This window comes from Eubalaena glacialis, chromosome 9 (assembly GCF_028564815.1).
Source record: "Eubalaena glacialis isolate mEubGla1 chromosome 9, mEubGla1.1.hap2.+ XY, whole genome shotgun sequence".
In the NCBI taxonomy this organism is placed as follows: Eukaryota; Metazoa; Chordata; class Mammalia; order Artiodactyla; family Balaenidae; genus Eubalaena; species Eubalaena glacialis.
Genome location: NC_083724.1, coordinates 21321900 through 21344411, shown reverse-complemented (window position 1 = coordinate 21344411; position 22512 = coordinate 21321900). Strand labels below are relative to the sequence as shown.

The following is a 22512-nucleotide window of genomic DNA, read 5'->3' as shown; positions in this document are numbered from 1 at the left end:
GAGCATCAGAGGGGCGGAGACCTTGGCCCTCTGGGTCCCCCACGTGCTCCCCCAGCTGCTGCCTTGTGCTGCCTGTCCCCGGGGGTGACCTCACCATCGCAGTCGGTGGCTCTCCACAGAACTCCACTGTGTTGGGAACCGCTGCCTCCCTCCCTTCCCCCAACCCGAGGGCACACGGCTCGCCAGCTGGCCCCCGAGCCAGCTTCCCTGCTGGTCTGGCTGCCTCGATGTCACCGGGGATTAGTGTGCATTTGTGGCTTTTAGCGGTCACTCCCCTCCCTGCTGCAGCCTCACCCTCTGGAGCCCAGGGATGGGCTTGGGCTTGGTCCTGGGAGCCCCCTGAACCCGGGAGCAGCGCTGACTGCCCCTTTCTCTGTTTGCCCTGACATCAGAAGGCAGAGTGCTTATTCACTCTGGAAGCACACTCGCAGGAGCAGAAGAAGAGAGTGTGCTGGTGCCTGTCGGAGAACATTGCGAAGCAGCAACAGCTGGCGGCTCCGTCCCCTGAGAGCAAGGTAAGGGCCTCGCTGGTGGCCACAGCCCTGGCTGCCTGGCTCCCCCTCAGCCAGCCTGCACCCTTGAGCCTCCGAATTGAGCTTGGGACCAGCCCTGGCTTAGGACTTGGATCTGGGCAGCAAGCTCTTGGCAAGGAGGCCTGTGCTCGAACGACTCTCCCCCTTGGCGTGTCACTGGATCTACTGAGCGAGTTTGACGGTGCTCAGGTAGAGCGACAGAGCCAAATCGAGCACGACCCGTCAATTCTCGGTTCTGTTCTCTAGTTTGCCGACGGCAAGGTCTAGTTCGGGCCGGCCTCCCGGCTGCTGCCTGGCATGCGGTCCCCCTCTGCTACTGGGTGTAGGTCGTGCCCAGGGACAGCGAGCACACGGGTGTTTAACACTGGCCCGAAGCAGACAGAGTTGGGAGGGGACGTTTGTGGCAGAAGCCGTGCTGGTTCGATGCAGGCCACGGCCAGGTGGAGCCAAGTGGAGTTTTCTGGGGAGTGGGACCCGGCCAGCTGGAGCATCAGGGAAGATTAGAGACTCCCAGCTGAAGCTGATCTGGGGCAGGCACCCCCCTCGGCTGGTCCTGTGCCTGTGGAGGGCGTTGGGATCGGAGCTGGACTACAGCCTTCCCCTTGGTCCCCCAGATGCCAGCCCAAGGCACAGTTGTATTCCCCCATTTGTGAGTCACTCAGCTCCCTTCTCTTGCTGAACGTGTTGGCTGTGTTGGGATTTTGTCTGATTTGCTGCAAAGGGAGCCGTGGTGGTTGGTCGGCCGGAACCAGGGAGAAGAGGGTAAAGGAAAGCGAGCGCCAGGTGGTCAACTCGCAGGCCTCGTGCTTCTTCCTGCTGCGTTGAGGGCCGCCCTGCGTGCCATGCATACGTAGCCCAATGGGGCAGCTGGGCAGGCTGCTGAGGACGGGAGGTGGGGAAGAGGCGGCTGCGCAGCCCCTGCTGGTGGTGGCGGACGGCAGCTCCTCAAATAGTGCGTGTCTGAGAATTACGTGATCTCAGACCCGACAGTTACCTTGTTTTACACTTGCCAGGGGCAAGAATAACTGTGATGAGGGAGGACAGCGGGCACAGCATGGACTTCCAAGTCACATTCCGCTGCTGGCTGGCGGGTGACCTTGGGCAAGTCACTGTACTACTCTGTGCCTGGGTGTCCCCATCTGGGGACAGTAGTTTCTCCTCCAAAGGGTTGTTGTGCAAATTAAATGAGACAGTGCATACACAGTTCATAGCACAGTGCCTGGTATTCAGTAGGTGCTCTTGCTACGCTGGCTGGTTCCCAGTCTCAGCTTCTACTCCTCAACAGAGACTTGCCAAGGCTGTAGGCTGCCTGGCCCCCTTGATCCTGGGTTGGTCACAATCAGAGACCAGGCCACTTCCTCCTCACTGGGGTGGCCGCTGGGATGTGGCATGCTTGCACTTGTGTTCCTTGGTTTTCTTGTGTTTTAGGCTTAGCTCCTCCTGATCTGGGGACAAAGTTCTTTCTGCCTCAACTTCAGAGTTTGCCGGCTCTGGAGAGTGTTGGCAACAGCCTTCTCAATGCCCTGGGGAGTCTCTCCATCTTCGGTTGGGGGGTGAGGGGGACAGTTTGAGTGACTGAAGGTAGGCTGGGTTTCTGAGACAGGCGCTGGTCGCCGCAGGGCTGCGGGCTTGGCTGACTGACCCTGGAAGGGCCCGACGGTTTGGGGCCTGGCTTCCGGGCCACGCCAAAATATATGGGCAGCCTGGGCAGGCAACAGCTGGACGCGTCTTCAAATCAGAACTCTTTAAACGTGTGCTTAATGGAGAAGCTCTGTGTTGGGCGGGAGGAGGGAAAAGACGGAGGGCCCGACCGCTGGGGCGGCCTCCGGATTGCCCCCTCACCTGGGAACGGGCCCTGCCCAGCTGGCACACCCCACTTGGCTCACCCTCCTTGAAAGGCAGTTAGTAACCACTTTTTGTTAGGCAGGCCCCTTGGGGATCTCGCTGCCCAACCTTCCCTACCCCCATCACACCCACTGGAAGTGTCATAGCAGCTCATTCCTTCTAGTCGCTTGCAGAATGCTTCCTGAGAGAAGTTCCCGTATATAGGATTTTCTCCAGCCCCGTATGGTTCCAGGAGTGCTTCAGCAAAAAAAAAACCTTAACCACCGGGCCCAGGTGGCTGTCCAACCGGCACAGGCCATCCACCTGCGCTCAGCTCCGTCAGGTCCTAGCTGCCTCTGAGGTGACCGTGAACCTCCTTGCCAAGGGCTGGGCCACAGCCCTTTTACTAGGCTTGCTGTCCTCCAGGGGAGAGAGAAGAGGGAAGGCCAAGCAGAGCTTGGACACTGGCTTCTTGCTTTGGTCAAGCAGAACACTTCTGCCTGAAATCTGTTTGGAGCCCTCACTGAGGAGCACGCCTTTTTTTTTTTTTTTTTTTTTTTTTAAACGCCTTTTCTTTGTTCTGAGACTGTTCCGCCTTCTGCTGCAGAATGGAAACTGATGCCTAAGCCACTGCTTGTCTGCCCAACTCCAGTGCCTCTCTGGGGGAAGAGGGCTTTGCAAGGCAGCTCCCCAAACTCCTGTGCTGCCACTTCTCAACCCTGTTCCTTTCAGCAGTGACACTTGGAATGTGGGATTCTTCAAACATCTCAAAAAATGCAAAAGTTCTTCCCCAATTTGCAAAACATGATAAATGTGATATGCCCTGAACATGAAATGCTTCTGGGGAAAGACAGAGGGAATTGGAGGAAGATGGATTCAAAGGACAGTAGAGAGGCAGGTGTGCCACCCCCTGCTGTGTGACCTTTGGCAACCGCTTCCTGCCATGGCGGTCCCATCTATGCATTGGTCAGGTGGCTCTTCCCAGCTCTTCAAGCTTTGTGATTCTCATGAAAGTTGAGGACCTGGAGTCGTCCAGTTCTCCAAGATTTCTGTATAACTTGATTGCCTGTGGAGTGCGCTGCCCTTAGGGGCCAGGTCTACTCCCCTCCTGGTGGGGGGGAGGGGCAGACATAGACTTTCTGTGCTGTGTCTGAGGTGCCTGTGACCTTGGGTTGCAGTGTTGGGGTCCCGGCTGGGGCAAGGACACAACGAGGCAGGCAGCAGCCGACTGCATCCCTTCTCTGGGGCTCCACTGCCTTTCTCCGGCTCACTCCTGGCTGACCGCGGCAGGTGGAAGGCTGCTCCAGGTGGGCCTGCGTGCTCCCTCTTTCTGTAGAAATAAGTGGCCGGCTTCCTCTCCTCTCCCAGTTTCCTTTTTCTCACCACCCCGTTCTTCCTCATCAGCATTCTGCCCCCTTTCTTGCTTCATCGTCTATCCCTGGAGGGAAACTACCTGTCTTCTTTCACCTGGGACAACTTCTACTAAACTCCCTGCCATGGGGAACACTGCCATGCTGCTAATCTAGAATAACTCACAGGTGGTCTTATCTGTGGCTGTTAAGGCTAAGCTAATAGGGAGAGACAAATGCATATTGTGCTGGTTATTCAATCAAATATAGAAATAAATGCCTGCTCGGGGCCGGACCCTAGTTTAGGTCCTTTATGGCGGTGGGCGGAGGGCTCTTGGCTGTACATTCATTGTCAGTGAACCTCCACGAGCTCCCACCACATGCACACCGCTGGCCTGGGCAATGGACCTTTCTCGGGGTACACCCTGAGCTCAGTGCTGGGAATGCACGGGTGAATCTGTCATATTCTTTCCTTGGGAAATTGCGGTCCAGCGGTGGAGACCGATATGCCAACAGACAGTTCAAAAATAACATAGCGAGTGATACGGGAGGCGTGAACTCTTACCGCTCTGTGACCTCAGGCGAGGCACCGAGGCTCTCTGAGACTCAAGATTTTCATTAGTAAAGTAGATGGATGAACAGGGTTCTCGTGAGGCTTAAACTCATGTAATGTGCTTAGCAAAGTGGCACACAAGAAGAACTCTGTGAATTATTATTATTATTAAAGTTATGTCTATATAGGAAGATTCATCTAGTGACCTTGCTTATTGAAGCTGAATGCTGCCGCTTTGAGCACATGTAACGACTGTTCCATGTCACTTCCTGGTAGCCACCTGCTGTATTCCTGAGACCAGGCAGGGAAACTGAGGCCTCCTGGGTGTGCTCTGGCTGTAAGACTTCTCCCAGGTGTGACACCAAGGTGCGTGCCACCTCGTCATCTCCACCAGGGCGGCTAGAGATGGGGCCCTGGAGATGCCAGGGTCTATCTGAGCACCTTAGAAAGCAGCAGGGGCAGGTCCTGGAGTCAGGCAGCCCTGGCCCGAGTCGACAGCGAGCTAATTCCAGTTCTGTCTGGTTCCACAGAAACTGCACCCTTATGGCTCTCTCCAGCAGGAGATGGGGCCGGCCAACTCAACCAATGCTACCCAGGATAGAAGCTTTACCTCATCAGGACAGACTCTGATTGGCTGAGCAAACCCAAGGGCAGGACTCTGCTTCTGGCAACTTAACCCTTTCTTGGGCATCCCCTACCACACAGTAACCTCACCTCAACTGGACCCAAAACGGAGGACCAAGATGGTGGGCCTAGGGTCATCTGAAGGACGTGGCGCCACGGGTGTGTGGACTGGCGTCAGAAGGGCCACAGTGGTGTGAGAGGCCCTGTGGGCAGATGCAGACTGGATCAGAAAGCCCCAGATGCAGAAGACCCAGAAGCTTATTCCCGACAAGGAAGAAGGAGGTGAAATAGCATCTGGGCTACCCGTGGTTCCAGCGCCTGCCTCAGGGGCAGCAGGAGAAGTTGGGAGAGGTCAGCCCTGACAGAGAACAATGCCAAGATCCGCTGCTGCCAGAAGATATCTCCACCCATTCGCTCAGTTTTCATCTGAACTCATGCATTCATTCCTTCATTCATCATATATTTTTAGGGCGTCTACTTTGTGCCAGGCTCTGGGCTAGGAGCTGGAGATACCATGGAGAATGAGAGGGACGTGGTCTCTGCTCTTATCAAGATTTCAGTCTTAGTAGGGGAGAGAGCATTACGTAAACACCAACACACACATACACACACACACACACACACACACACGGGATTACACACTGTGATCATCAATGAAGGAAAAGAAAGGATTCCTTTAAGAGAGAATATTATTAGAGATTGCTGTGTGTGGGTGTGTGGGTGTGTGGTGGGGGAGGGGAAGAGCATAACTTTTAAGCCAAGAAAGGAGTTAGCCAGTCAAGGACTTTGGAAAGAATTTTCCAGACAGATGGAACAGCCTGCGAAGAGTACCTGAGATAGCAAGGAGCATGGCGTGCTGGAGGAATGGAGGCCAGGCCGTTGGAGCTGGAGCTTAGTGAGGGGGAAGACCAAGTGGGTGGGGGCCAGATCGTACAGGGCTTTGGTGGTTAATGTTGTATGGATTGCATTTGAGACACGGTGGGAAGCCACTGAAGGCTTTTGAGAAAGGGAGTCACAGAATCTCAGGGACATTTCTAGACGATGAGAGAACCCAAGGAGGGGCCCAAGTGGGTGTGAGGAGATCAGTTGTTTGGGGCGGGGGGTCCCTTCAGTCCTCCAGGTGATGGGTGATGGTGGCCCATCCTGGATGATGCCTGGGGAGGCGGGTATGTGAATGCCCAGACCCTCGGGTAGGGGAGGCTCTGCGATGAGAAGAGAGACTTTCCTGCCCCTCCACCACTCTCACCCTCATCCTCCACTGTGTCTCACTCTTTCAGTTGATGCAAGTAAGGATGGGGCCTTCCTCACGGAGCCCCCTCCTGGTGAGGCCTGGGTAGGGACCAGTGCTGAGTTCCGAGAATGTCCCTGGGAGTTGGGAGATATGGGTGCTTCAGCTGGCCAAGGTGGTCAAGTTCACAGCCCCCCAGCCTCAGCAAGGTTGGCCTATGCTGTCCCTCCATCCTGTGAACACAGCCCTCTGGAAACTGACTGGGTTTGCTTTCTGCAGAGCTCCTGAGGGTCAGGGACTGGGGCTAAGTGTGGCCCAGCACACTTAGAGGAGGCCGTCCTGCCATGAGGCTGACGAAAGGCCTATCAGGGGACAGCGATTAGAGCTCAGCCTGCTCACTGCCTGCTGCACTTTGTGGTGCAGCCCAGCGTTGGGCAGCTTTCACACCCTTCTCTAACTGTGCAGACATAGCTCACACACAAAGGGTATGTGTAGGATCAGGGTCATTTGCATAGAAAGGGGGTCAGAGAGGCTGGACTTCAGTTTAGAGAAGTTCCCTTGGAGCTTGGACACTCTGTGCTGTGTCTTGTAAGAGCTTCTCCGTGTCTTTAGAGAGGGGTCTTGTGCCCTGGTTTGCTCAGCTGCTTTGGCTACTTGACCCCTAAGAAGGGTGGCCCAGAAGAGAATTTGCCCCTTACCTCCCACAGATCACCCCTCCTCCCAGCCTAGGAAAGATCAGACGCGTCGCATCAGTAATCTAACAGGGGATCAGCCCAATGCCCTGCCCAGCAGGGGAATAGCCTGGGCCTGAAGTGGGACAAGTGATCCGCAGTGTCTGTCAGCCGAGACTCCGCCTGCAGGGTTAATTCTGAGAGACTGAGCAGCTGAGTCTGCACAGACAGCAAGCTGCACCATGATTTCATTTGATTCCCTTACAAAATGACATTAAGGGGAGTGGGAGGCACAGGAGAATTGCCCGTCTGGGAAGACAGCGAGCTTTTCTCTCGCGGACCTGGGGACCTACCTCTGTCCACCAGACAGGTGCAGAGGACGGGGGAGCTCTGGCAGCAGGGAAACTGGAGACTCGGAATGCGGCACTTAGCGCTGGGGACAGCACTTTCCTCTGGCTTGTCCCAACAAGCTGCTGAATGGAGCGGAAGCTCCCGTCAGGGTCCTAGACCTGGCTGGCTGCTGGGAAAGCAGACATCAGCTCCTGGAGGGCCCTGGACCCATCTTCCCAGTGACTGTCGTGAGCCACAGCGCCATCGCTGCTCTGCCTCTCAAATCGATGAGACAATTAATTTGGCTCCACGGGCTCGAGAAGATGAAATATGACCGGGTGGCCACTGCTCCTCAGAGGCCCTGTCCATCCCAGACGTCCAGGATGATGAACGCATCGAGATCGCATTTGAGAGTCATAATCACGGGAAACATGGCCGAGCCCCTCCCTCCACATAAATCATGCTAAGAAGCTCACACAATGGTCTCTTTCCTGATGGGCCAATTGTCTTGGTGTGTGTCTCGGGGCGAGCTGGGAGCACAGGAGCACAACCATTTATTGTTGAAAAGGCCATCTGTGTGATTTGAATACAAAGTGATTCTTTAAGTTCCCCACACATCCTTTGATCCCATTTTTTTGTTTTCTTATTGTCTCAGGCTCTGGGTCTGTTGAAACTCCCAGTCTCTCCTGGAAGCAGTCATGTTCTGGTCTCTGCTGCCTGGGTCCTTTGGCCCTTTGGGAGTTGGAACCTGTTGGAAATAATGATGACATTTATTTATGTATGCCTTGTTTTTTTTTATTCTTTAGTTTAAATTCTTTTTTCATAAATTCTGCCACCCAAGCCTGAATTTCTCATACACGGCACCAAGAGCATTCTGCAGATTGAAGGAGCAGGCAATTTCACAATGTGGGAGGGCTCCCCACAGCGAGAGCATGGCTTCAGAGATGGCAACTGGGATCCCCAGGCATTATCTCCCTTAGACCTCCCAGCAGCCTTGTTTTATGGATGGAAGGGACTAAGACTCAGAGAAGTTAAGTGATTTATCCAAGGTCACATAACTGGTAAGAGGCCGAGCTAGTCCTCAAGCCAAGGCCTTGCAACCTAATCCATTGCTCTTTCTAAATGAAAGGTTTGCCTTTTAGGAGTGGAATTAAATCAATCATCTCCTCCAGGAAGAGCCAGGAGGAAGATATCCTGCATGCAGAAATCGTGGCCCTTTAAGCTCTAGAGGGGATGCTTTAGGACTAATAAAAATGAGATGCCTGATTCTCTACACAGTGGAGAATAAACTTCGAGTTCATATGGCCTAGGGGTGGCCCAGGCTGAAAAGATGAATAGCTTCACACAAGATTTAAGAGGTCTGATGTGAAAGACGAGGTGGAAGTCCTGAAGACAGGCTCTCAGCAGCACTGGGGTGGTGGGGTCACCCCATCCCCCTTTTGAGTCTGGCATTCAAGAGGACCAGCAGCACAGTCTTGGGGTACCTGGCCGCAATGAACAGCGGCTGAAGGCAGAAGGAGATGGCTCAGGTTCAGGCCCAGATGCACTGAGCATGAGTACAGGAAGGAGGCCTTTGACCTCTGCCCTGTTGAGGGTGAGGAGAGAGCCTACTCCAGGTTTTGGGCCCAGATTTTGCCAGTTGACTGACTTGGAATCTCAACCCTAAGTAACTGGGTGTCAAATGGACTAGATTTCAGATATTCTCCACCCGCCGCCACCACCCCCCGCAACCCACCCACCTCCGCCAAAAACCTGTTTTCCAGTCTCTCCAGCTCTCCGCCCTCCCCTCCTTGCTGCCCATCTGGCTGCGGAGAGACCGCCTTCTTCCCGCCTTAGTCATCTTGCTATCTTCTTTTGTTCTTAAGGAAGACAGCACAACCTTACCCTCTATCTTGTCTTGACCTCATCTTTCTTCAAGCCTTTCTCTGAATAGGGCCACTGTCCTCCAAACTGTTCCCAGATCCTTGGTTTAAGAGTAGAATAATAACTGTAGGTAATTTATAAGTGAGCGCTTAGACCATGAACCTGGAGCAATGCCAGGCTCTTCACCTACATTGTCTCTTTAATCCTCACTACAGCCTCGTGAGGTTCTTTGTGGTCCTTACACATTTACTCTCATTATACCCAATTGATATAGGTAAGGACGCTGAGTCTTTGAGAAGAAACTTGCCCAAGGTCACACAGCCAGTGGGTGGCTTGGATTGGAACCTGGATGCCCAGCTCCAGAGCACTGGCTTTGGATTGCTCTTCTCTCCTACTTTCCAGCAGTCACGGACCATCCAAGCTGGGAGGGGTGGGGAAGCTGAGCAGTCACACTTCCCGCTTCAAGACCATTGTGGGAAGCCATGGTCCCAGCCTGCTTCTTAAGGCTCTCCCTCTGCCCTCCTGCCTTGTGCCCACCGCTCGGCCGTACTGGATTATTTTCCTTCTCTGAATTCCCCACGCATGTTCGTGTTTAGGCTGTTTCTTCTGCCTCATGTTGCCTGCCCTCCTCTGCTGCTCCTGACACATACAGTCCTCAGCCTTCAAGCCTGCCCCGAGACACCTTGCTCAGGCGTGCATCAGAAGTCACTGCTTCCCCCTCTGTGTTCCGCAGTATTTTGTTCATTTTTAGCACAGTGCGTTAGGCAGATATGTCTCACCTGCAAGACCGTGAGCTCCTTGGGAGCCAGTGGAGGTCAAAGTTTATTTATTTCTGATTCTGTTACTGCCTGGTCCTTGGTAGGTGCTCAGTAGATGTTGTAGAATTGGATTGGGCCATGCAGTTCAAGCCTCTCACATTCTGGAATCTAGACGAGGAAACTGAGGCTCAAAAAGGGGAAGTGACCGGCCAGGTTCATGGGACAAGGTAGTGGCAGAGCCAGGACTAGAACGCAGGTCTCCTGACCTTCTTGGCTCAGAGCTTTTTCCATTGCACCTCGGCTTTGTAAGACCAGAGCCTGGATCCCCACTTGGTCTTAAGCAATCTAATCTGGTCAGACTCACTTCAGGGTTATAGATGCCACCATATCCATGCTGACTTCTGGGCATCCTCAGAGGGAAGGAGACCCTTCTGAGACCCAGAACTGCTCCTATGGTTCTCTTCCCTGGGTTTGTGGAGCTCCCTTCTCACTGAGCTCCTTGCCTTCAGAGAAAACCAGAGTAGGTTTCTGAAGATCTTGGTTCAAATCCTGATTTTGCTTGTAACTCACTGTGTGACTTTGGGCAAATTACTTCACCTCTCTGATCATTTGTTTCTTTACCAAGAAAAATGAGGGAGTTGAATTTAGGTGATCTCCAGGAGTCATCTTCAAAGCCTCAGGACTCTAATAACAGGTTAAAAGAAAAAAGAAATCAGACATTTTGGTCTTCACATTGGAACAAGAGTGTATGTGTGTGAATATATACAAATGTTGTACGTGGTTAATATTCATCATGTACTTGAGACAAATAAGTATACTTATGGACCTTATACAGGAAGGGGTCCTCATCACAGGCACTCAGATTGTAAGCACAACCCTGCTTCCTGCCACCCAAATGTGCCTCCTTCAGGCTCGCCCCAGGGAAAGTGGCAAGGAGCTTTCAAACCTGGAATCTTCCCCTGGTCCTTCTTTTTTCCTGCTCACTGGACTCTTGTTTTAACTTCACATATATAGGTATACACATATGTTCTTTAATCGGACTCCTGGTCTATGGCATAAAGCTAACTTTCAGTGGAAGTAGTGAGAATCTGTGTGCAGTGCCTTTAGTTTCTAGTGTGGTCAGAAGTCTCCTTCAGACTCTTCCCCAGAAGTTGCCACTGACTTTTTCATTGCCTTTAATGTATATCTTCTTTTGCTCAAACACTACTCAGGGTAAATTTCTAAAACAGTGTCTTTTAAATGTTAGTCGTTTTCCATTTTGGTTAAATTCTATCACAATATAGGTTTCTGCTATTTCTCCTCGTGGGAGAAAATTAAGTGTTAAGTAGGCTAGCCTAGGAAGCTCACCACCATTTATAACACAATTTTCAATGGGAAAATGCATTCTGAGACCCGTCATCAACTCTCAGATGATTTGCGAATACAGCTCAGCACACACCACAAAGCAGAGAATATAATATTTATTTCATGAGTGACTAGAATTTTGATAGAACCACAGAATCTTTGAGTGTGGAACTGAAAAGCCTCCTCCCTCCCCCACCAGGATCAATCGATTAACAAGCTGATGTGTAGAAACCAAGACCAAGAGAGGGGCAAGAACTTGGCCAGGGGCCCGTAGTTGGTGCTAGAGCTGGAACTAGGACCCACCGCTCAGCGCTCCCCTTCAGGGGCCTTTGAAGAGTCTGCCAGGTTGGGGACGGGGGGGGGCACAGACTGTCCTAGAGACACTTGTCATCTCACTCGGCTGTGTTGTCATTAGGAAAAGTAAGTCACCACTTTGGGCTGTAATGGAAATAGTGAGAAATAGCCCTGCTAATGTTGTGGGGAGAGGTTGTCTAGTCAGCTGGCTTGTCTATAAATTCCCAGCGCGTTCTTGCTGGAGCGGAATGAATGGGGCTGCTGTGTTTTACCTGGAGCTCTGAGCAGGGCAGGGCTGGCGGAGACGCTCCCAGTTCTAAAAATAGTAGTGGGATTGGAGCTGAGGGGAAGAGGAAGGGGCTCCTTCGGGAGCTGGGTGGGACGCCTCACCCCCTTCCTCTTCCTGCCGGGCCCTCTGTGAGGAAGCGCCATCGATTCAGAGAATTTAGATCTGGGAGGGTCCTGGAGCCACCAGCTCTCACGGCCCCTCCTCACACAGAAGAGGAGACCCTGGAGGCCCGGAGTGGGGAAAGGACTGGCCAGCCATCCCCAGCCCAGGGGGAAGGTCCCAGATGGTAGGCTGTTTTCCTCCTGCTTTTAGCAGGGCGACAGCAGGCCCGGCGAGGTTTTCTCTTCCTGCCACTGGGAGCGCACAGGGCCTGGGAACTCCTGGGGCCGGATGTGGTTAGGCTTCCTGAATGTCGCCCAGCAGGCGAGGAGTCCCTGGCTAGTCTGCCCTGAGCCCTGACCTCAGCCAACTGGCCTGCCAGCGCCACGCCTTCCCCTTGCCGTTGTCCCCACCCTTGCTGATTTGTCCTTCTGTCGCCCCCTAGACTGTCTGCAGGGAGGGAGGACAAGGGCCCGCATAGAACCAGCCTGCAGGACAGAGGGCCTAGTGGCTTGGGACCTTTCTCTGCCCATCCCCAGGAACAAGCAGGGACAGCTAAGGTAGAGGCAGGTGCCTGATTCAGAGGTAGGCAGGCCAGGGTTCAAATCCCAGCTCTGCTTCTCACTGGCTGTGGGATTACTGGCACGTCACCTAGCCTCTGTCAAATGAGACAAGGACATCTCTCTCACAGGGTTCTCCTGAGGAGTAAGGGGAATGGTCTGTGCAAAGTGCCTGGCATGTAGTAGGTACAGACAGCCCTCCGCATCTGCGGGTTCTGCTTCCACAGATTTAACCAACCGCAGATAGAAAAAAAAAAAAGCAACATTCCAGACAGTTCCAAAAAGCAAAACTTGAATTTGCTGAGCTGGCGACTATTTACATAGTATTTCCGTCATACAACTATTTACATGGCATTTACATTGTATTAGTATTATAGGTAATCTAGAGATGATTTAAAGTATATGGGAGGGATGTGTGTAGGTTCTATGCAAATACTATGCCATTTTATATAAGTGACTTGAGCATCCCTGGATTTTGGTATCTGCTGGGGGTCCTGGAACCACCCACCTCCCACCCCACAGGATACCAAGGAACGACCGTGCTTAGTGGCAGCTGTTATTGCCAGATCAAGTGCGAACATGTGCTTGACTCTGCAGCCCCCTTCCTTGGCCCTCCACCCATGAGGGCATGGCAGGTGTGGGTTTTTTTTTTTTTTTTGAATGCAGTTGACTTTTGTTGTATTGTTACAAAAGTAATTCATGTTTATTATGAAGAAAACATTTAGTACAGTTGAAACAGGAGAAGGAAATGAAGTTCACCCTTAATCCCAACACCCAGAAATAACCACTGTTAACATTTTGGGGTGTATCCTGTCAGGCATTTGTTTATACACACATATACGTTTGTGTGTATAAACAAATTGCAAATTGGGGTTGCCCATGCACACAGTTTTCTAAGTTGCTTTTTTCCATTTAACAATGTAGTGTATCCACGTTTCCATGTCAATAAATGTGCTTCTACAACATCATTTTTAGTGCCTATAGAGTATTTCATTGTGTAGATGAAACAGGTTTTATTTAAAAAAATCTCCAGTAGGTCAACATTTAGGTTGTTGCCAATATTTCATTGTTACAAAAACCTGAGATAAAAACCTTTATAGCTATATCCCCAGCATCCAGTGTACATCTTTGACCCACCACAAATACTTGTTGATAAATGAACGTTTTGTTAGAATAAATTCCTGGTACTAGAATTTCCAGATGAAAGGGTATATATTTGTAAAAAAGGCTCTTGATACCTATTGCCAAATTACTCTCCAGAATGATTGTACCAATTTATAATCCCAGTTAAGATTGACCAATTCGTCCTGCTTTGCCCCAGACTCTCCCTTTTTAACATGGAAATTCTTGTTCCTGGGAAACCCCTCAGTCCCAAGGAAATTGAGACAGTCTGGGTAAGAGACCATTTCCCCACACACTCACCAACACTGTGCATTGTTACATTTTTTAGTAGGTTCATTTCTTTGAGTACTAGAGATGTTGGATGTTTATATGCCTTTTAGTTATTTACATTACCTCTTTTGTGAGTAGCTTGTTCAGATCTTTTGCCCATTTTTCTGTTGGGCTGCTTATAGTTTTATTAATTCATGAGAGCTCTTTATAAAATAAGGATATTTGTATATTAACCTTTTATTTTTTATTTTTTTAAACTATAGGTGTTTCTGATTTATAGGTAGTCATATCTGTAAATTGCTTTGGTGGCAGCTTTATTGAAGTATTATTCACATATCATACAATTTATCCTTTTAAAGTGTACAACTCAGTGGTTTTTTAGTATATTCACAGACTTGCGCAAACATCACCACAGTCAATTTTAGAACATTTTCATTATTTCCAAAAGAAACCATACCCTTTAGCTATCACCCACCCATTCCCCCATCTCCTCCAGCCCTACACAACCACTAATCCACTTTCTGTCTCTATAGATTTGTTCTGGACATTTCCTATAAATGGAATCATGTAATATTAAGTCTTTTGTGACTGGCTCCCTTCATTTAGCATGAGGTTTTCAAGGTTTATCCATGTTGTAGCGTGTATCAGGACCTTATTCCTCTTATGGTGGAATAATATTCCATTGTATGGCTATACCACATTTTATTTATTCAGTCATCTGTTGATGAATCTTTGGGTTGTTTCCACCTTTGGGCTATTATGAATAATGCTGCCATAAATGTTTGTGTACAAGTTTTTGTGTGGACGTATGTTTTCATTTCTTTTGAGTATATACCTAGGAGTAGAATTCTTGGATCAAATGGTAACTCTTTTTAACTTTCTGAGGAACTGCTAGACTCTTTTCCAAAGTAGCTTCATGATTTTACCTTCCCACCATCAGCGTACAAGTATTCCAATTTCTCCACATTCTCTCTAACACTTGTTATTTTCCTGTTTTTTTAAAATCATAGCCATCCTAGTGGGTGTGAAATAGCATCTCATTGTGGTTTTGAATTGTGTTTTTCTGATGACTAATATCATATTTATAAATTAAAAAAAATATTTTTTTGCCTTTAGTGTTGTGGTATCCGCCCCAGGGTTATACAATATTCACTTCCCCCCACACCTTGAACTTTATGGTTTTATTTTTCAACTTTTAACATTTAGTCTATCTGGAATTTACTTTGGTATATGGTATGAGCAAAAATGCTTTTCATTCTTTCCAAACAGTTATTTGCTCCAGTGCTTTTACATTATGTTAGGATAAGTATCCTCTCATTACTCTTTTTAAAAAATAATCCTGTTCTCACATATTTGTTCTTTTATTTTTTTTAACATCTTTATTGGAGTATAATTGCTTTACGATGGTGTGTTAGTTTCTGCTTTATAACAAAGTGAATCAGCTATACATCTACATATGTCCCCATATCTCTTCCCTCTTGCATCTCCCTCCCTCCCACCCTCCCTATCCCATCCCTCTAGGTGGTCACAAAGCACCGAGCTGATCTCCCTGTGCTATGCGGCTGCTTCCCACTAGCTATCTATTTTACATCTGGTAGTGTATATATGTCCATGCCACTCTCTCACTTCGTTCCAGCTTACCCTTCCCCCTCCCTGTATCCTCAAGTCCATTCTCTAGTAGGTCTGCATCTTTATTCCCGTCTTGCCCCTAGGTTCTTCTGACCAATTTTTTTTTCTTTTTTTTCTTTTTTTAGATTCCATATATATGTGTTAGCATACGGTATTTGTTTTTCTCTTTCTGACTCACTTCACTCTGTATGACAGTCTCTAGGTCCATCCACCTCACTACAAATAACCCAGTTTCATTCCTTTTTATGGCTGAGTAATATTCCATTGTATATACGTGCCACATCTTCTCTATCCATTCATCTGTCGATGGACACTTAGGTTGCTTCCATGTCCTGGCTATTGTAAATAGAGCTGCAATGAACATTTTGGTACATGACTCTTTTTGAATTATGGTTTTCTCTGGGTATATGCCCAGTAGTGGGATTGCTGGGTCGTATGGTGGTTCTATTTTTAGTTTTTTAAGGACCCTCCATACTGTTCTCCATAGTGGCTGTATCAATTTACATTCCCACCAGCATTGCAAGAGGGTTCCCTTTTCTCCACACCCTCTCCAGCATTTATTGTTTGTAGATGTTTTGATGATGGCCATTCTGACTGGTGTGAGATGATATCTCATTGTAGTTTTTTTTTTTTAAAGTAACTATTTCTTTTTTTTTTTAAATTTTATTTATTTATTTATTTATTTATGGCTGTGTTGGGTCTTCGTTTCTGTGCGAGGGCTTTCTCTAGTTGCGGCAAGTGGGGGCCACTCTTCATCGCGGTGCGCGGGCCTCTCACTATCGCGGCCTCTCTTGTTGCGAAGCACAGGCTCCAGACGCGCAGTCTCAATAGCCGTGGCTCACGGGCCTAGCCGCTCCGCGGCATGTGGGATCCTCCCAGACCAGGGCTCGAACCCGTGTCCCCTGCATTGGCAGGCAGACTCTCAACTGCTGCGCCACCAGGGAAGCCCATCTCACTGTAGTTTTGATTTGCATTTCTCTAATGATTAATGAATATTTGTTCCTTTAAATGCAATTCAATATAATTTTATTCAGTCCCCACCTCCTCCCTGCCTCTCCCCCCCAAATCTCATTGAGATTTGCATTGTAATTACATTTAAAAATATACATCAAAAAGGGGAGTTTTGAAGTCTATACAACACTGTCTTCCCATCCAGGAATAGGATTATGTCTCTTCATTTATGCAAATCTTCTTTTAAGATTTCCGAAGTAAAGTTTTGAAAAAAAAATTTCTATACTGGTCTTGTACATTTGTTGTTAAACTTATTTGAGGAAATTGAAAAATTTTATTTATATTACAAATGGGAATATTTATTTATTTGCATTACATATATTCCTTGATATACTTGTACAAAACTTGTACAAATATATCCTAAACATTGCTGAGCTGGATAAAATAAAGAAAATCTCCCATTCTCCAAGCCCTTTCCCCATTGATAGCCACTACTGTAAGTTTGGTGTGTTCCTCCAAATATTTTTTCCATACACATAAACTTAGTATATCATATAAACCTTTCACATCAGTCTTAAAGTTCTCCCTCTTTCCTTTTATTTTTATTTAAAAATTTTTTAAAATTAATTTTTATTGGAGTATAGTTGCTTTACAATGTTGTGTTAGTTTGTGCTGTACAGCAAAGTGAATCAGTTATACATATACATCTATCCCATCTTTTTTAGATTTCCTTCCCATTTAGGTCACCACAGAGCACTGAGTAGAGTTCCCTGAGCTATGCAGTAGGTTCTCATTAGTTATCTATTTTATACATAGTAGTGTATATATGTCAATCCCAGTCTCCCAGTTCATCCCACCCCCAACCCCCTTGGTATCCGTAAGTTTGTTTTCTACATCTGTGTCTCTATTTCTGCTTTGCAAATAAGTTCATCTGTACCATTTTTCTAGGTTCCACATATAAGCAATAGTATATATGATATTTGTTTTTCTCTTTCTGACTTACTTCACCCTGTATGACAGTCTCTAGATCTATCCATATCTCTGCAAATGGCACTATTTCGTTCCTTTTTATGGCTGAGTAATATTCCATTGTATATATGTAGCACATCTTCTTTATCCATTCCTCTGTTTTTTTTTAAAAATTATTTATTTATTTTTATTTATTTATTTATGGCTGTGCTGGGTCTTCGTTTCTGTGCGAGGGCTTTCTCTAGCTGCGGCAAGTGGGGGCCACTCTTCATCACGGTGCACGGGCCTCTCACCATCACGGCCTCTCTTGTTGTGGAGCACAGGCTCCAGACGCGCAGGCTCAGTAATTGTGGCTCACAGGCCTAGCTGCTCTGCGGCACGTGGGATCTTCCCAGACCAGGGCTCGAACCCGTGTCCCCTGCATTGGCAGGCAGATTCTCAACCACTGCGCCACCAGGGAAGCCCTCCATTCCTCTGTTGATGGACATTTAGGTTGCTTCCATGTCCTGGCTATTGTAAATAGTGCTGCAATGAACATTGGGGTGCATGTATCTTTTTGAATTATGTTTTTCTCTGGGTATATGACCAGGAGTGGGATTGCTGGGTCATATGGTAGTTGTATTTTTAGTTTTTTGAGGAACGTCTATACTGTTCTCCATAGTGGCTGTATCCCTCCTTCTTTTTAGTAGCCAGTGGGCCATAATTTATTTAACTGCCCCCCATACTGATGTGCAATCAGGTTGTTTCCAATGTTTTGACATTATGAGCACTGCTGCAATAAACATCCTGAGAATGTTACATCTTGCTGCACTTTTCTGTAGGATAGAGCGTGACACACACTACCAAAGTGCTCTACAAATGCTTTCCTTCTGTTTAAACATGTAATCTGCCCAACATTATTGTTATTATCCCCATTCTACAGATGAGAAAACAAAGAAACAGAGAGGTTAAGTAGATGTACAATTTACATCACAGTGAATGACAGTGCCTATTTCCCTACACCCAACCTAATATTGGATGTCATTGCTCTTAATTCTTTGTTTGTATAAAAAGGGAAAATTTATATTTTATTTTAGTTTATAATTATTTGATTATTAGTGAGGTTGGGCTTCTTTTTACATTTATTAGTCATTTATATTTCTTCTTCGGCTCATCAGTTCATATCATTTGCCCAGTTTTCTACTGGGGCATTTGTTTTATTTGTAATATTAGAATATTAACCGTTTGCTTATTATTTGGTTACAAATATTTTTTCCAGTTTATCATTTATCTTTTAACTTTATTTATAGTATCTTTTATCATTCAGAAGTTAACATTTTTTAATAATCAAATATTTTTGTAGTCAAGTCTGTTTTTTGAGGGTAGGGAGCTATACTTTCTGAGGCCTTTTCCTCTTCAAAATTATAACGAATATTCTTCTGTATATTTTTCCAGTACTTTTAACCTTTTATGTTTTACATTCATATTTTTACTTCATCTGCACTTAATCTAGTGCCTGGTGTCAGATGGAACTCTTACTAATTTTTTCCCCAAGTGGTTGACCAGTTTTTCCAAACCTATTTTTTTGAGTTATCCTTCCTTTACTCATTTATCATAGACCAAATTTCCACACATTGGTGGGTTGATTTTTGAATTCGCTTGTTTCCCTCATTTATTCGTCTATTTCTACATCATACTGAGACTTAATCACTGTAGCTTCATAATATGTTTTAGTAGTATTAAATATCCCAAGGCTAACTTCTCATTATTCTTTTGCAAAATTTCCTCTGAAGTTACACACCCTAATTCTAGTCTGCTGGTGATTTTACCCATATCTTTTTTACCGACGTATTTCAATATCAAGAATGACACCAAAAAAAATCTACAAACAATAAATGCTGGAGAAGATGTGGAGAAAAGGGAACCCTCTTGCACTGTTGGTGGGAATGTAAATTGATACAGCCACTATGGAGAACAGTATGGAGGTTCCTTAAAAAACTAAAAATAGAACTACCATACGACCCAGCAATCCCACTACTGGGCATATACCCTGAGAAAACCATAATTCAAAAAGAGTCATGTACCACAGTGGTCATTGCAGCTCTATTTACAATAGCCAGGACATGGAAGCAACCTAAGTGTCCATCGACAGATGAATGGATAAAGAAGATGTGGCACATATATACAATGGAATATTACTCAGCCATAAAAAGAAACGAACTTGAGTTAGTTGTAGTGAGGTGGATGGACCTAGAGTCTGTCATACGAGTGAAGTAAGTCAGAAAGAGAAAAACAAATACTGTATGCTAACACATATATATGGAATCTAAATAAAATAAAATAAAATAAAATGGTTCTGAAGAACCTAGCGGGCAGGACAGGAATAAAGACGCAGACTTAGAGAATGGACTTGAGGACACGGGGAGGGGAAGGGTAAGCTGGGACAAAGTGAGAGAGTGGTATGGACATATGTACACTACCAAATGTAAAATAGCTAGCTAGTGGGAAGCAGCCGCATAGCACAGGGAGATCAGCTCGGTGCTTTGTGACCACCTAGAGGGGTGGGATAGGGAGGGTGGGAGGGAGATGCAAGAGGGAGGAGATATGGGGATATATGTTTATGTATAGCTGATTTACTTTGTTATAAAGCAGAAACTAACACACCATTGTAAAGCGATTATACTCCATAAAGATGTTAAAAAAAAAAAAAGAATGACACCAGATCTATAATAGCGTGTCCTCATGTCCTACAACCCATAATAAGCATGGCAGCTGGCCCATACTTCTATTTGCTTTTCTCCATGACTCCTAGGTATTGCTGAAATCATCTGAAATTTTATTTCTGATTGTTATTATTCTTTTTTTTTTAAAAATATTTATTTATTTATTTTCGGCTACGTTGGGCCTTCATTGCTGCGCACGGGCTTTCTCTAGTTGCGGAGAGGGGGGCTACTCTTCATTGTGGTGCACAGGCTTCTCATTGCGGTGGCTTCTCTTGTTGCGGAGCATGGGCTCTAGGAGCGCGGGCTTCAGTGGTTGTGGCACACGGGCTCAGTAGTTGTGGCTCACGGGCCTAGTTGCTCTGCGGCATGTGGGATCTTCCTGGAGCAGGGCTTGAACCCATGTCCCCTGCATTGGCAGGCAGATTCTTAACCACTGCGCCACCAGGGAAGCCCTGATTGTTATTATTCTTAAACATTAGTTCTATTGCATTTTGAGAATCATTTACTTAAAATTGCATTTAACTTATCAATTATGTCATCCGTAGTTAAGTGTATAAATGTTTCTGGCTTCATTGCTTGCCAGGCTCTTGTATCCCACAGCATCTTTTTCTTGACTTCTGGATTTTGATTCATTTTGGTCTGGAGAGCTTTCTTGGGTAAATTTTTCAGAAAGGCTCTGTGGGTGGCATACTTTCTTAGTCTTTGTAAGTCTGAAAATATTTGCCCTCATGTTTGAGTCATCTTTTGCCTGAGTAGTGAATTCTAGGTTAATAGTCCTTCTCCCCCAGAAACCTGAGAGAAAGGCTCTATTGTCCCAGCATTTGGTGTTGTAAGAAGTGCAGTACTCACTTGATTTGCTAAAGTTTCTTTATGGAAGCAAGCAGGATTTCTCTTTCTAATCTTTGGAATTTAGAAATTTCCCCAGATTATTTCTAGTTGTTTGCTCTCTTTTGGTTATTTTGCCTGGTACTAACTAGGTAAGCCTTTCCGGTCTGAAGACCCAAGTCTTCCCTTAGTTCAGGGAAATTTTGTACTGATTTTTGGAATAATTTATTTTCTATGTTTTAAAATTTCCTCTTTTTGGATTTCCTACTACAAATAATAATAATAATACCACCTAATATTTATCAAATGTACTTTCCTTCTGCTGTAATATGCAATCTGCTTAACACTGTTGTTATTATTCCCATTTTATAGGTGAAGAAACAAAGGAACAGAGAGGTTAAATAGACTGTACAAGGTCTCACAGCTAGGAGGTATAGTCCATGATCCAAACTCAGGCATCTGGCTTCAGAACCTGTGTTCTTAGCTACTGTGCTATACTCCCTGCTTGTCAGAACCAACCTCCAGACTTGACCCTGACCCTGACCTCAATACCCTTCAGTGAAAATTTGAGTGTTGACAGCTAGGGACTCTATAAGCAGTAGGAGAAAACATAGGGATGCTAGAATGAAGGAGCTGAAAGAGATTGAGAAACTGAGGACCAGAGAGGAGCAGAGATCATCAGAGGTTCTCCAGTGAATTCAGAATTGGGAATCTTCCCCTCCCCCTTTTCCCCTCTGTTCAGCCATGCTCTTCAGGCCTCATCTCTGTCCCTGGTACTACTGCATGGTCTCCTGGTGGATCTCCTGGTTCGTACTCCTGTTCCTTTAGTCACCTCTCTAAACAGCAGCCAAGATAATTCTTCCTATAAAGCAGACCCTGTCACCTTCTCACTGCTGAATGTTTGTTGAATGACTGCATGAATGAAAAAATAATTCCAGAGTACCTATTGTATGTCAGACACTGTGCTAAACACTGGTGATTCAGCACACATTAGTCAAGAATCTTCCAGTTGCAAGTGACAAGAATCCAACTCCAATTAGCTTCAGCCAAGAAATGGAATTTATTGGATTTAGGAGGGTAGCCTTCAGGCATAGCTGGATTCAAGACCTTGAGCAATATCACCAAGAACTGGCTTCACCCGCTCTATCTCTTGGCTCTACCTGCTTATGTGTTGACTCACTCCCTTAGTGATGGCAGACAGTTGCCAGAAATACCAGGGTGAAGGCCTTACAGTTTGACTCCCTCAATCATTTCAGCAATAATCCTGGGTCTGAGTCTTATTGGTTCAAGCTGGATCATGTGCCTATCCCAGTCACTGAAGACAATAGGATGGGATAAAGTGATTGGCTGTGGCCTGGGTCACATGGCCATCCCTGGAGTGGGAGATGGGTCAGTTCCACGTGAATCACCTGGTTTGAGAGTGAGGGAAGGACGGGTGGTTCCTCAGATGGCAAAGAAGCACAGATAGAAGCTGGTCAGGCAAATGTCCTCTACTTTGTGGTTCATCAACCAACATAGTTCTCATCTCCATAGGGCTAATTAATAGTCTAGTGTGGTGGAGGACAATTGGAGGAAAGACAGACCCCAACCAAGTATGAACAATATATAATGAAAAGATGACATTTGTGACAGAAGGCCCAATGAGGGCACCTACTAGGAGGATCTGGTCAGGGACATGAGGCAAGGGGCAGGAGCTGGGATGTAGGAAGGATCACTCTAGGTGAG

At 46.9% G+C, this 22512-nt stretch overlaps 1 protein-coding gene across 9 annotated transcripts in view; it reads left to right on the top strand.

The window, feature by feature from the left end:
* The window catches only part of RGS3 (regulator of G protein signaling 3), a 128195-nt gene that overhangs the window by 63980 nt on the left and 41703 nt on the right, over positions 1–22512 (top strand). For 7 of the 9 annotated variants that reach the window (XM_061200062.1, XM_061200064.1, XM_061200061.1 and 4 more), the window contains one exon: positions 393–515. In XM_061200062.1, the coding sequence (XP_061056045.1) occupies positions 393–515 (123 nt within the window). Of the gene's footprint in view, positions 1–392; positions 516–4789; positions 7936–22512 lie in introns of those variants that run through there. The other 2 variants (XM_061200067.1, XM_061200069.1) reach the window with 2 other exon arrangements.